Raw genomic sequence first — 13,945 nt, forward strand, 5'->3', positions numbered from 1 at the left:
GACTCCTGGCCACGGAAGCCCTACCACCCCACCCTGCGGGCTCCTCACGGAACAGGGCAGGGCCCAGGCTGGGTGCAGACGCTGGCACCCCCAAGGGAATGAGCAGTGGTGATGTGGCCGATCTGAGTGCTCAGTTGTGCCTGCAGGCTTGTGGCCTTCGTGTGTGTTTATCTCACCAAATCCTCACAACAACCCATCAGGATGGCACTGTGGTGTCATCCCCAACTGGAGGAAGAAGACACAAGGACAGAGAGGTTAAGTAACCTGCCCATAGCTGCACAGCTAAGAAGGGGCAAGGCTGAGGGTCAGGTAGGCAGTCCAGCTTCAGAACCTCCATCTTCACCACAACACACAGTGTTTCCCAACTCAGAGCAGGCCCCCAGCCACCACCCCACAGCCCAGGCATGCAGCAACACTCTCTAGATGCTTCCCAGCCTTCTGCTCCCCTGGACCAAAGGGCCACTTGGCCCTGAGCCAAAAGGCAGACGGTGCCCCTGAAGGCAGGGTGCCCTGAAGTCAGGGCAGCAGCCAGAACCCAGGCCACCACAGTTCCCCCCACCCCACCAGCACCTAAGAGGGCAGACCAGTGCCTGGTGCCCAGACAGCAGGTTCTGAGGAGCTGGAGCTCAGCTACCCTCAGAGCAGCTTTCTGGCAAGGCTGCTCCTGCAGGGAGAGGCTCTGGATAGCTGGAGCCACAGTGAGGCTACGATCTGCCAACACAAGCCTGGTTCCCCAGTAACAGGGGGCCCACCACCTTGCAGACAACACCAACTTGAGGCCACTTCCCCATGAGGAAAAAGCATCAAGAAGCAAACAGCATGGTGCCTAAAAACACCTGGGTTCCGATTCTGGCTCTGCCAGCAGCAATGCCAACACTGCTAAATTCTTTAACTCTTTGAGCCTCAGTTTCCTTAGCTGAAAAACTGGTTATTTAAAAACCTACTTCGGAAAAAAAAAAAAAAAACCTACTTCGGGGGGCTTCCCTGGCGGCGCAGTGGTTAAGAGTCCGCCTGCCAATGCAGGGGACACAGGTTCAAGCCCTGGTCTGGGAAGATCTCACATGCCGCAGAGCAACTAAGCCCCTGCACCACAACTAATGAGCCTGAGCTCTAGAGCCTGTGAGCCACAACCACTGAGCCTGCGTGCCACAACTCCTGAAGCCCGCGCGCCTAGAGCCTGTGCTCTGCAACAAGAGAAGCCACCACAATGAGAAGCCCGCACACCACAACAAAGAGTAGCTCCCACTCACCACAACTAGAGAAAGCCCATGCGCAGCAACGAAGACCCAACGCAGCCAAAAAAAAAATGAGGGATGAGAATGGATGAGAAAGCAGACTTCATCTACGTGCTACAACATTAGATGGATCGCAAAAACATCATTCCAAACGTAACAGACCAGATTCGAAAGACTATGTATAATGTGAATCCATTTATGTGAAACGTCCAGAAAAGGCCAGTCTGTAGAGCAGAAACCAGCAAACGTTTTCTGTGAAGGTTGGGATAGGAAACATTTTAGGCTTCGAGGGACATACAGTCTGTCTCCTTAACTCTGCAGTTGTTGGAAAAAGCAGCCACAGACGGTAAGTCAATGAAGAGGCGTGGCTGTGTTCCAATAAAACTATTTACAAAGACAGGCAGCAGGCCAGATCTGGCCACACAGTAGCTTGCAGCCCCTGCAGCAGAGGCAGAAAGATCAACGGATGCCTGAGGCTGCAGCGCCCAAGGCAGAAACGCATTAACTGCCAAGGGGCACAAGGGGTCTTTCTGGAATAATGCTAATGTTCTAAAACTGGATGGTGGGATATGCAACCCTGTAACTTTAATAAAAGTCATTGAATCCTTCACTTAAAACAAGTAATATTTATAGTATGTAAATGATACCTCGATAAAGTTGTTTCAAATTTTAAAAAAGGATTAGGTGAAAAAACGCAGATACACGCTTAGCACCCGGGGAGCTCTCCATCAGTCTTCACTACTGTCATTTTATTAACCACCACCATCTTCATCAGGACTGCTACGCTGAGCTGCACACCCAGACCAGGGACGAAGGATCAGCCCCCTTCCCTCACCCAAGGCTGCCCAACAGGCAGCCAGGAGCGCAGTCCAGAGGGTCTGGGCCCATGGCCATGCAGCTGGACAGGGAAATGGGAGGCAGCTGGGCCAGCGCTGCTGTAGCCCAAGGAGAGCAAACTGTTCCCTCAAAGCAGGCAGGCTGCCAGATGGACTGCTGGGCGCCCCCAGAAGCAGCTGTAGTGGTGGACAAAAGCTCTCTTTGTGAGGGCCCATCTCCGGCCCTGCAGCCCAACCAGCCCCCTCCTTGGAGCGCCCCGCGCAGCCTGGCTGGAGAGGATGCCTGGTGGTGAGAGGTGATCTGCTGGGCTCCAGGTGAGCACACAGGGCTAAGAACCACATAGGGTTGAGTCTTCTGCAGTGATGGGGAGCATCAGCCTGGAGCCTGGCACTGGCCGGTGCATATCCCCCTCCTTCCAGCCTGACCACCTGGAGCACCCAGCTTCTCTCCTCTCTGCCCAGGGCAGAATTCTCAACCAGGAACCAGCCTTCCAATCCGGATCCCATCTGTCAGAAGGCACAGTGAGGAGAACAGGAAGGATCCAGCCAGCCACAGGGCTGTGGGACCAGGTGAGTATGAATCCTTGGCCCCAGGTCGGGAAGGGCAAGTTCCAGGCTTCCTGGGTCCAGTCTCCACTCACCTGAATGGCAGCCCAGGTGGGCCACATGTCTCTTGTCCTCTCCCTGGCCTTCCAGAGGCACGATGCCCAGCACGCCTGTCAAACAAACACGGGGACTCTGACTTCAGGCCTAATAGGGATCTGTTACCCAGGACTCCCAGAGCACACAAGACCCAAATGCTCAGCCTTGGACCTTCCCAGAGCCTCCACCAACTGTAAGGCCACACCGTTTGGGACAGAGTGATTGGCAGAGGTTTCGGTTCCTGCCCCACACAAGAGCCTTCCGTGACATCGACTGTGCAAAGACACTAGGGTAAAAGGTTGTCTCTTTAAGGCACTGTGGGTCATAAGCAGTCAGCTTGGGGCTACCAGTTGCCACCTTCCCAGCTTTACCTGAGAAAGAAGCCCTCACCCAAGGGCAGCAGAGCTGAGGAACAGGGAGAGAGATCAGGATACAGTGAGATACAGCTCTGCCTGAAGCCTCTGGAATTCTTAGTTCTATAAACCAAAAAGGTATCCATTTCTTGCTTAAGTCAATTTGAGGTCTGAGTTATCACTGACAACCAAAAGAGTTTCAACCAACACAGGGAGCTTTGCATTTGTATTGATCCCAGCTGCTCCCAGAAGAGGAGTGGATTGCATATGAGGATAGCTGGAAACAAAGGCGACAGCCCCCTCCCCACCCTCCAGGCCAAGCTCTTGAAGACCAAGCCAACATGTTTATACAAAGTGTGCTGGCAATGCCCAAAGCAAAGGCAATCTGCCTACTGCACATTGACCAGTTTGCAGGGGTCTAAGGCCTTCATGGTGCTGACCTCTGAGTCCTGAGAGGCCCCTCCAAGCCTCTGGCCCCACCCTACCTAGGGTGACAATGTCTGAATTCCCACAACCATGTTCACCTCCCTACCTGGACGGTCAGAGTTGAATGCAATTAAGCTGCAGCTGGCTTTGATATGGTTCCCACATGAGGGGACAGTTCCTGCTCGAATGTCACTGATCCAGGTCTGAAAATAAAGAACAAAAAACGTGTTGGCCAGGGCTCTGCCTAAAGCAAGAGGTAGGGCATACGGCATAATCCAGGGAACTCTACCTTAAAGCTGCACCATTAGAGATGCATTCCTTAGGATCAAACCCTGTCCCCACTCACACAGTCCCTTAGAAAATGCAAAATGTCCTTGAAATGATAACCTGTCATTAAGGGGTTGATTTCCCTTATTAAATAAGTTCTCTAATAAGGGGGACGAAGCTGTCAGAAGGAAGCTTAGGCTGAACAAAGTCAAGAGGCTAACTGGGCAGTGTGTGTGTTGGTCGGGGGTGGAGGGGTTTGATTCTGTTCAAAGGGAGAGAAGCAGAGAAAGGAGAAGTAAGCACCTAAGGTAGAAGACAGACTTGACTTCCTCAGCTACATTGCTCAAGGCCTCCACCAAGTACAGGGTCTCTTCCAAGCCCCAGGAGAAAACATTCAAGCTAAGAGAGGGGAAAATAAAGGCCTTTCCACGAAGTCCCATAGTCAGGTGAACGATGCACCCCCATAAAAAGGCAATAAGGTTAACACCCACATACGTAGAGGAGTAGAGGAACACTTTTTCTAAAACGGAGGTCGGCGGGGTCCCAATGTTTCCTGTTGGTTTCAGCACCTCGCAGCATCCCTGCCGCCTGACGATCGAGCACCCACATTTCCCAGCCCACCCACTCACAGTGTCCTGGAAACCACCCCCACCATCCAAGTTTCTAGTTCAATGTTCACCTGCCACGGGTAGAACATTACCATCTTGCATTATTCTCCCCTCCTGATTCATGTTTACTGTACAAATATAGTGACAGGAAATATCTTTGAAGAGAACCCATCACCTGCTCTCCCATCTCCCTAACATATAAACCGTTTTAAGCTCTCCCTGTAATCCCTAATTCCATGCCTGTCTGTTTACCTTGTTGGACTGCGATCCACCCAGAAACAAGCCCCAGAGCTCCTCAAGTACACTCCAGACCCCTCCAAGCATTACTGCACTCAGAGCAACGGTCTTAATGCAAATGTGAGAACCTCTCCACCACCAGCCCCCCACACCCACTTCAACCTTTCGATGGCTCCCCACTGCACTCAGAGTAAAACCCAACTTCTTCCTGTGGCCCTCGGGCTCTGCAGGCCCACTATGGACTCATCTGACACCATCCTTCCCTGTCACTGCCCTCCATCCACCCGGGCCCACTTTCCTTCTTCCACCAGGCTCTTTCTCACCCCATTCTTCCTACGGCTGGCTGCTTCTCACCCTTCCTGACTTAGCTTAAATGTCACCTCCTCCCAGCAGCCTTCCCAGACTATCCTACTGAGGTTAACCCCACCTCTAGGTCCATCTCCATCTTCATCCCAGCCCCTCATGTGTGATCTTCAGTGCACTTATTAAAACCTGCATTGCCCTTGCATGCCTGTCTGCTTTCTGGCTGTCTCCCTCAAGAGACTAAGCATCAGAGAGGAAGGAAAATGCTGTCCTGTTCACTGCTGTGGTTCCAGCAGCTGGACACAGCACATGGGACGTGCCCAGGAAATATGATCCAGAGGATAAAAACCGGGTTTTTGCTCCAGGCTGCCCTCATGTGAGATGGTCCCTGATGGGGTCACCAGAGGTCAGTTCCTAGGCTTCATTATTGGAAGACACTCACAGGCCTCACAAATAATGTTTCGCTGCAGACCAAGGATGGCATCATCTCTGAAGCACACCCCTCATCAGGCCTGCTGCGCTTCCAAGGGACCGAGGTGCCCTTCCACCACCTGGTTCAGCTCTTCCTCTGGGCTCCACCTGCTCGGGCTTCCCATGCCCCACCCAGCCTTTGGCAGCATCACCCCGAATAGGGGAAGAGCTCACGCCAGCCGCGAGAGGAAGCGCCAGCGGAAACCCGAGGGAGGAGCGCGCTTCTGGCCGAGGAGCTCCCCCTCTCCAGCTGACACACCCAGACTCGCCAAGACCAGGGCAGAGAGGGGCATGTCTCTCACACCCCAGCCCCGGGCAGGGGCGATCGGGGCGGCAGGGAGGAGGAGCCGCCCGGCTCGGGGCGAGGCCGACCGGAAGCCGGGAAGGCAGGCAGCCTCGCAGGCTTCAGGCCTTGGCCCCACTGGGCTGGCTGCGCCGCCTCGGTGGTCCCGGTGCGAGGCGGCCGGCCCAGCGGACCGCAGGGCTCATGGCGAGGCCAGAGAGTGTCCCGGGAGCGCCAGGCTCCAACCACCGCGCGGCGACGGACGGCCCGGACGACGGCCCCGGGCCTGAAGGGGGCGCGCCTGGGCAGGCGGGCTCGGGGCGGGGGGAGGGTCCCCGCGCTGGGCCAGAGGAGGGGGAGGGGTGGCCGCTGGGCAAGGGGCGATGGCAGCCGGGCTCACCTCGCGGCGGGGCGGCCGAGCTTCCGTATGCCGGAACTTGGACACCTTGAAGCGGTTCATGGCGGCGGGGACCGCGGCGGGCGCAGCTTCGAAGACCCGAGCGTCGGCTCTCAGGTGCACCGCAAGCAGCCGCGACTCCCGCCTCCTCCCGCCCCACCCACGGCCCGCCGCTCGCGGCCACGCCCCTACGCGTCTCAGGCCAATCGCAGCCCGCTCCGGTCCACCGAGCCACTCCCCCAGCCCCTCTCCCTCCGCGCGCACGCCGAGGGCCCCGCCCCCAGGCCAATCGCCGCTCGGCCTCCCCTGGAGGCCACGCCCCGATGCCGAAGGCCTGGTCGCGCGGGTCCGGAGGTCACGTGCGGCGCGTTGTCCGCCCGCTGTCTCGCCGGGCGTGCGGGACGAGGGGCAACAGCTGTGATTTTGTGGCCAGGGATTTACCTCGGGAGGCTTTCCAGTGTGCGGGGCACGTCCTTCCCCGGGAGGAGGGAAAGCAGAAGTGAACTAGCTCCACTTAGGAGACTGGGAACACTCTCAGGGAGAGAAGGGCCGCTGGCACGGGTCACACAGATAGTGGCAGCGGAGGGGAGCCCAGGTCTGATGCAAATCCCTGTCCGTGGGACCTACTCTATAGGCTCCGCATCCCACCCACCTTGCTTAGGTCATGTGGGCTCGGTAGGAGCGGGGATGGAGACTTCAGCGTCCCCTTATAAGGGCGAGTCAGGCCTTGGGCGCGGTGGGGCAAAACTCCCCGAAGGAAATCAATCAATTACAGATAAGCTGAAAGGGCAGGAGATAAGGGCCGTGGAGAATCTCTTAAACAGCAAATTTGCCCAACCGGCGCTGCTTGGTTAGTCCCTGGACAAACCCGGGGCGATGCCTTCCACAAGCCTTTCTCTTCGCTTTGAAAATTGACTCCGTGATTCCAGAATATGCTTTCTGCTTGAGAACAGACATAACACCTGCTCAGGCGTGTCTAGAAAGGGGACTTTGATCTGAGGAATGCGAATGATTGGTCGCAACGTCCCGCTGCTGTGAAAATTCGCCTTCCGCAGCCTGCTGCAGACAACAGCCTCAACTTAGGCAGGCTGTCCAGAGGGTAACTCTGAAAGCTTAGTCTGGCGATGGGCACGAATGGACTCCAAAATGCAAGTTCTTTTTTTCAGTTCTCACAGGTAAAATGTGACCACTCAGGGGCCCTTACTGAGTTAAGAGCGCCTTTGATCTCCATAAACTAAAGATAGACTGGCAGTAGGGTTGACTGAGGCCTGGGATTTGGAATTCCAAGCAGTCTGGCAGCCACTGGAGTTCAGCTTTCCCATGGCACATACTCTTCAGACTCTGGAATTCCAGCAGCTTTGGAAAAGGCACCATCAGTACAGTCTTGAGTTCGTGTGGTGTTCAGTTACTGCAGGTGTCGCTTATGCTTTTCTTTTTTTTAATTGTGGCAAAAAAACATATAAAATCTAACATTTTTACCTGTACAGTTCAGGAGTGTTAAAGACATTCACAGTGTTGTGCAACAGATATCCAGAACTTTTTCAAGCAAAGCTGGAACTATAGCCATTAAGCAACAGCTCCCCATTTCCCCTTCTCCCCAACCCATAGTAATCATCATTCTGCTTCCTGTTTCTATGAATTTGACTACTTTAGATACCAAATATAAGTGGAATCATGCACCATTTGTCTTTTTGTGACTGGCTTATTTCATTGTAATGTCCTCAAGGCTCATCCCTGCTGTAGCATGTGGCAGAATTTCCATCCTTCTTAATACTGGATAATATTCTGTTGCATGTATTTACCACATTTTGTTTATTCATTTGTCCATCAACGGTTACTTGGGTTCACCCACCTCTTGGCTATTGTGAGTAATGCTTCTAAGAACATGGCTGTGCAAATATCTCTTCTGGACTCTGCTTTCAATACTTTTGGATATATACCCAAAAGTGGGATTGTTGGAGCATATGGTAGTTCTATTTTAAATTTTCTGAGGGACCTCCATACCAGATATTGTTTTTAGAATTACGGTTACTAAAAGTTAGGGTTTTTAAAAAATATTTATTTATTTGGGTTGCAATGGGTCTTAGTTGCGGCACGAGGAATCTTTAGTTGCGGTGTGTGGACTTCTTAGTTGCAGCATTTGTGCGGGATCTAATTCCCTGACCAAGGATCGAACCCAGGCCCCCTCCATTGGGAGCACAGAGTCTTACCCACTGGACCACCAGGGAAGTCCTACTAAAAGTTTATTACCATCCTTTACTTACTGTTGGTTGTTTGGTTAATTCTACAGTATGCAGTAACCCCTATTTGCATCAACTGTATTTGACTTATAACTTTCCAGTACGGGGACATTCAGACATTATGTATTGTGGTTCAAATATAAATCAACTGTAGACCTAAAACTATACAATTCTTAGAAGAAAACATGGGGCAAAAGCTTCACAACAACCTTTCCCCTGGCTGGCAGCTTGGAGGCTGCACGATGCCTGGAGTTACTGTAAAAGACGTGAACCAGCAGGAGTTCGTCAGAGCTCTGGCAGCCTTCCTCAAAAAGCCCGGGAAGGGCTTCCCTGGTGGCGCAGTGGTTGAGAGTCTGCCTGCCGATGCAAGGGACACGGGTTCGTGCCCCGGTCCGGGAAGATCCCACATGCCGCGAAGCGGCTGGGCCCGTGAGCCATGGCCGCTGAGCCTGCGCGTCTGGAGCCTGTGCTCTGCAGCGGGAGAGGCCACAGCAGTGAGAGGCCCGCGTACTGCAAAAAAAAAAGTCCGGGAAGCTGAAAGTCCACCCATCTACGATGAGAACTGGTTCTACATACAAGATGCTTCCACAGCATGGCACCTATACCTCCAGGGTGACGCTGGGGTTGGTTCCATGACCAAGATCTATGAGGTGTGTCAGAGACATGGTGTCATGCCCAGCCACTTCAGCAGAGGCTCCAAGAGCGTGGCCCGTCGGGTCCTCCAAGCCCTGGACGGGCTAAAAATGGTGGAAAAGGACCAAGATGGGGGCTTCAAACTAACACCTCACGGACAGAGAGATCTGGATGGAATCTCTGGACAGGTGGCAGCTGCCAACAAGAAGCGTTAGAACAAACGATGATGGGTTAATAAATTGCCTCATTCGTAAGAAGAAAGAAAAAGCTTCACAACATTGGATTTGGCACTGAATTTTTGGATATGACACCAAAGGTACAGGCAAAAAAGAAAAAATAGACAAATTGGACTTCATAAGAATTTTTTTTGTTTTGTTTTGTTTTTTGTTTTTTGTTTTTTGTTTTTTGCATAAGAATTTTTTAAATTTGTGCATCAAAAGACACTGTCAGGGGCTTCCCTGGTGGTGCAGTGGTTAAGAATCCACCTGCCAATGCAAGGGACACGGGTTTGAGCCCTGGTCTGGGAAGATCCCACATGCCGCAGAGCAACTAAGCCCGTGCTCCACAACTACTGAGCCTGTGCTCTAGAGCCCGTGAGCCACAACTACTGAAGCCCGCACGCCTAGAGCCTGTCCTGTGCTCTACAACAAGAGAAGCCATCGCAATGAGAAGCCCGCGCACCGCAATGAAGAGTATCTTCTGCTCACCGCAACTAGAGAAAGCCCGCGCGCAGCAATGAAGACCCAACGCAGCCAAAAATAAATAAATAAATAAATAAATTTTATTTTTAAAAAAAGAGAGAGATACTGTCAGCAGAGTGAAAGGCAACCCACAGGGTGGGAGAAAATATCTGCAGATCATAGATCTGATAAGGGATTAATATCCAGAATATATAAAGAACTCCTAAAACTTAACGACAACAAAAAACCTACATAGGGACTTCCCTGGTGGTCCAGTGGTAAAGAATCTGCCTTCCAATTCAGGGGACAAGGGTTTGATCCCTGACTGGGGAACTAAGATCCCACATGCCACGGGGCAACTATGCCTGCGTGCCACAACTATTGAGCTCACACGCCTCAACAAGAGAGCTCGTGTGCGGCAAACTACAGGGCCCACGTGCCCTGGAGCCATCCCACCACAACTAGAGGAGAAAACCCCGCATACCACAACTAGAGAGAAGCCTGAGCACAGCAGAGACCACGCGCCATAATCTCGACAAAGATCCCGTGTGCTGCAACTAACACCTGACACAGCCAAAAAAATAAGGAAAATAAATTAATATTTTTAAAAAGTTTTAAAGAAAAAATCTACCTAATTTTATTTATTTATTTTTTTCCGGTATGCGGTCCTCTCACTGCTGTGGCCTCTCTCGTTGCAGAGCACAGGCTCCAGATGCGCAGGCTCCAGATGCGCAGGCTCCAGATGCGCAGGCTCAGCGGCCATGGCTCACGGGCCCAGCCACTCTGCAGCATCTTCCCAGACAGGGGCACGAACCCACATCTCCCGCATCGGCAGGCGGACTCTCAACCACTGCGCCACCTGGGAAGCCCTAAACCTACCTAAAAATGAGCAAAGGACTTGATAGATATTACTCCAAAGAAGATATACACATGGCCAATTAGCACATGAAAAGATGCTCAACATCACTACTCATCAGAGAAACGCAAATCAAGACTACAATAAGTTAACACTTCACACACAGTAGGATAGCTACTATCAAAAACAAAACAAAACGAAAAACAAAACCCAGAAAAACAGAAAGTAATAAGCCTTGAAGAGGATTTAGAGTAATTGGAACCCTTGTACGTGCTTGGTGGGAATGTTAAATGGTATAGACACTGTGGAAAACTTTATGACAGTTCCTTAAAAAATTAAAATAAAACTGCCACATGATCCAAGAATTTCACTTTTGGGTACATACCCAAAAGAATTGAAAACAGAGTCACAAAGAAATATTTGCACGCCTATGTTCATAGCAGCATTATTCACAATAGCTAAAACATGGAAGAATCCAAATGTACATTGATGGATGAGTGGATAATCAAAATGTGGTATATACATTCATTGGAATATTGTTTAAAGTAATTAGCTTTTAAAAAGAAAGACAATTGGGGGGCTTCCCTGGTGGCACAGTGCTTAAGAATCCTCCTGCCAATGCAGGGGATACAGGTTTGAGCCCTGGTCTGGGAAGATCCCACATGCCTCAAAACAACTAAGCCCGTGCACCACAACTACTGAGCCTGCACTCTAGAGCCCGTAAGCCACAACTACTGAACCCAAGTGCCACAACTACTGAAGCCCTCGCACCTAGAGCCTGTGCTCTGCAACAAGAGAAGCCACCGCAATGAGAAGCCCATGCACCGCAACAAAGAGTAACCCCCACTCGCCGCAACTAGAGAAAGCCCGTGTGCAGCAATGAAGACCCAACGCAGCCAAAAATAAATAAATAAGATAAAAAAAAAAAAGACAATCGGGAATTCTGTGGCAGTCCAGTGGCTGGGAATCTTCACTTTCCCTGCTGAGGGCCGGGGTTCCATCCCTGGTTGGGGAACTAAAATCCCACAAGCCTCATGGTGCAGCCAAAAAAAAAAAAGGAAAGAAAATCTGCAAGATGCAGATTTCATTAGGCATAGATGAAACTTGAGAACAAAAAGATAAATACTGTATGATTCCATTTATGTGGTACTTATAGTACTCAAAATCATAGAGATGGAAAGTAGAATGGTGGTTGCCAGGGGCTGGGGGAGGAGGAAGTGGGGAGTTTAATGGGTATAGAGTTTCAGTCTTACAGGATGAAAAGAGTTTGGAGATGGATGGTGGTGATGGTTGCACAAAATTATACATATATTTAATACCACTGAACTGTGCCCTTAAAATAGTTAAGATGTTAAATTTTATTATGTGCATTTTCCCACAATAAAAAAAATATAAATCAACTATACACCTACTGCAAAAGTTCATTGTAAACCTCCCAGATTTGCTTGATGTCACTCCATTGTTATCCCTGAATTACTTGTGTTTTTTTTAATGTACCATTATGTCAGATGGGCCTAAATGGGCACAGTCAGAAAGCGAGAAAGCCTTTAACCCCCAGAGGTAACAAATGGATATGCCATGGGCTAAATCTGGTCTACAGATATGTTTTAGTGGTTCACATGGTGTTTTAAAAATTGGGAAGCTTCAAAAAAGTTTGGATTTCAGATCTCTTGAAAAACTGAAAGATCTGGCAACACTAGGTCCACATCCCTACGTGGCTAAAATGCGCTGGAGCTGACAGCAACTGCCACTTTTAAAAAATATTTATTTATTTATTTGGCTGCGTAGGGTCTTAGTTGAGGCACATGGGATCTTCATTGCCGCATGCAAGATCTCCATTTGGCATGTGGGATCTTTTTTTTTTTTTTAATTTATTTATTTATTTTTGGCTGTGTTGGGTCTTCGTTTCTGTGTGAGGGCTTTCTCTAGTTGTGGCGAGCAGGGGCCACTCTTCATCGCGGTGCGCAGGCCTCTCACTGTTGTGGCCTCTCCCGTTGCGGAGCACAGGCTCCGGACGCGCAGGCTCAGTAGTTGTCGCTCACGGGCCTAGTTGCTCCGCGGCATGTGCGATCTTCCCAGACCAGGGCTCGAACCCATGTCCCCTGCATTAGCAGGCAGATTCTCAACCACTGCGCCACCAGGGAAGCCCGGCATGTGGGATCTTTAGTTGATTACTTTTGGCTGCGCTGGATCTTCGTTGCTGCCCACGGGTTTTCTCTAGTTGCAGCAAGCTGGGGCTACTCTCGATTGGGGTGTGTGGGGTTCTCACTGTCGTGGCTTCTCTAGTTGCGGAGCACAGGCTCTAGGTGCCCGGGCTTCAGTAGTTGTGGCTCGCGGGCCCTAGAGCACAGACTCAGTAGTTGTGGCACACAGGCTTAGTTGTTCCACGGCATGTGGGATCTTCCTGAACCAGGGCTCAAACCTGTGTCCCCCGCATTGGCAGGTGGATTCTTAACCACTATGCCACCAGGGAAGTCCCAGCCCCTGTGGTCTTATGCACAGCCACTCCACTCTTGTGCTTTACCTGTCTGGTCCTGGCACCTGGGTTTGTGATCCCCTGACCTTCTCTCCCAGGAGAGAAAGAGGTCATGCCCCTGGCTGTGCTGGGTCATGTGACTATTGCCACAAACTGGGGGCTGGTGGAATCAGAGTAGAAGAATGTCAACTTTTCCATTGCCATAGTGATGAACCTGAGCTCCACAGCAGGGGAGATGGAAGGGCCAGAGGGACATCATCAAGGCCCAGAGAATGACCATCTCACGTGTTCCCAGGTCCATTCTGGCTGAGTGATCACTGGAGAATAATTTTAGTAGAGTTCAGAGCTCTAAGGCTGCTGCAGACTTGAGCAGAATAAATTACTTCATGGATTGCAAAGTTGAACTGACAGCCTCCAAGATTCCTTCCAGCCCCTCAGGCCTATGAATTGACAGCTTTGTCTCTTTGCACTCCTAGAAACCCCATTTCACTGTCTGTCTATAAGGACACAGGAAGACACCCCTCTACCTTAAAAGGCAGCCTATCAAAACGTGGATTAGATTTCAATAGGGCGGATGTCTGGTTAGCTTGGTGCCTGGCAGGATGATTTCAATTTCACAGGTCCTATTTCCAAGAGTAATTAATAATGAACAAGAATTTGGGAGTCCATTATAGTGAGGTCCTCATTCTAGAAAACTCAAAACACTTCGTGTAACCAAAGGAAGAGACATCAGCAGAAAGAAAAGGGACGAGCAAGAAGAAAGCAAAAAAAACCACACAAAAGCATTAAAGAGCCTTAGGATGCATCTTTATTTTCAGCTGTGATTCCAAAGAGAGTAATTTTCTGACATGGTGTTCCCTCAATCTTCTGTAAAGTCAGTTGTTTCCATAAATTAGAATTTTTGTAAGAGAGGGAGGCATGAGGCCAGCTTCAGTGCCAATGACAAATTATTTAGATCTAGTTATCTGCCCCTGAAATGGTTGTTTATTAAAATACACAAAG

At 50.8% G+C, this 13,945-nt stretch overlaps 2 protein-coding genes across 3 annotated transcripts in view; one reads left to right on the forward strand and one right to left on the reverse strand.

Moving 5' to 3' along the window:
- The window catches only part of CORO7 (coronin 7), a 67,679-nt gene extending 61,510 nt beyond the window's left edge, over positions 1 to 6,169 (reverse strand). For both annotated transcript variants that reach the window (XM_069541403.1, XM_060031654.1), the window contains exons 1-3: positions 6,062 to 6,169; positions 3,599 to 3,695; positions 2,713 to 2,787 (exon numbers count right to left, since the gene is read on the reverse strand). In XM_069541403.1, the coding sequence (XP_069397504.1) occupies positions 2,713 to 2,787; positions 3,599 to 3,695; positions 6,062 to 6,121 (232 nt within the window). In that variant the 5' untranslated portion in view covers positions 6,122 to 6,169. The remainder of the gene's footprint in view (positions 1 to 2,712; positions 2,788 to 3,598; positions 3,696 to 6,061) is intronic.
- Positions 6,170 to 8,540: 2,371 nt separating this feature from the next.
- Positions 8,541 to 9,410, forward strand: LOC132438750 (small ribosomal subunit protein eS19-like). Its single transcript, XM_060033021.2, has 2 exons — positions 8,541 to 8,622; positions 8,794 to 9,410. The coding sequence occupies exons 1-2, from the start codon at positions 8,541 to 8,543 to the stop codon at positions 9,144 to 9,146; spliced, it is 435 nt and encodes a 144-aa protein (XP_059889004.1). The 3' UTR covers positions 9,147 to 9,410.
- Positions 9,411 to 13,945: the final 4,535 nt, after the last annotated feature.

The sequence above is a fragment of the Delphinus delphis genome, chromosome 15, assembly GCF_949987515.2.
Source record: "Delphinus delphis chromosome 15, mDelDel1.2, whole genome shotgun sequence".
NCBI classification, from domain to species: Eukaryota; Metazoa; Chordata; class Mammalia; order Artiodactyla; family Delphinidae; genus Delphinus; species Delphinus delphis.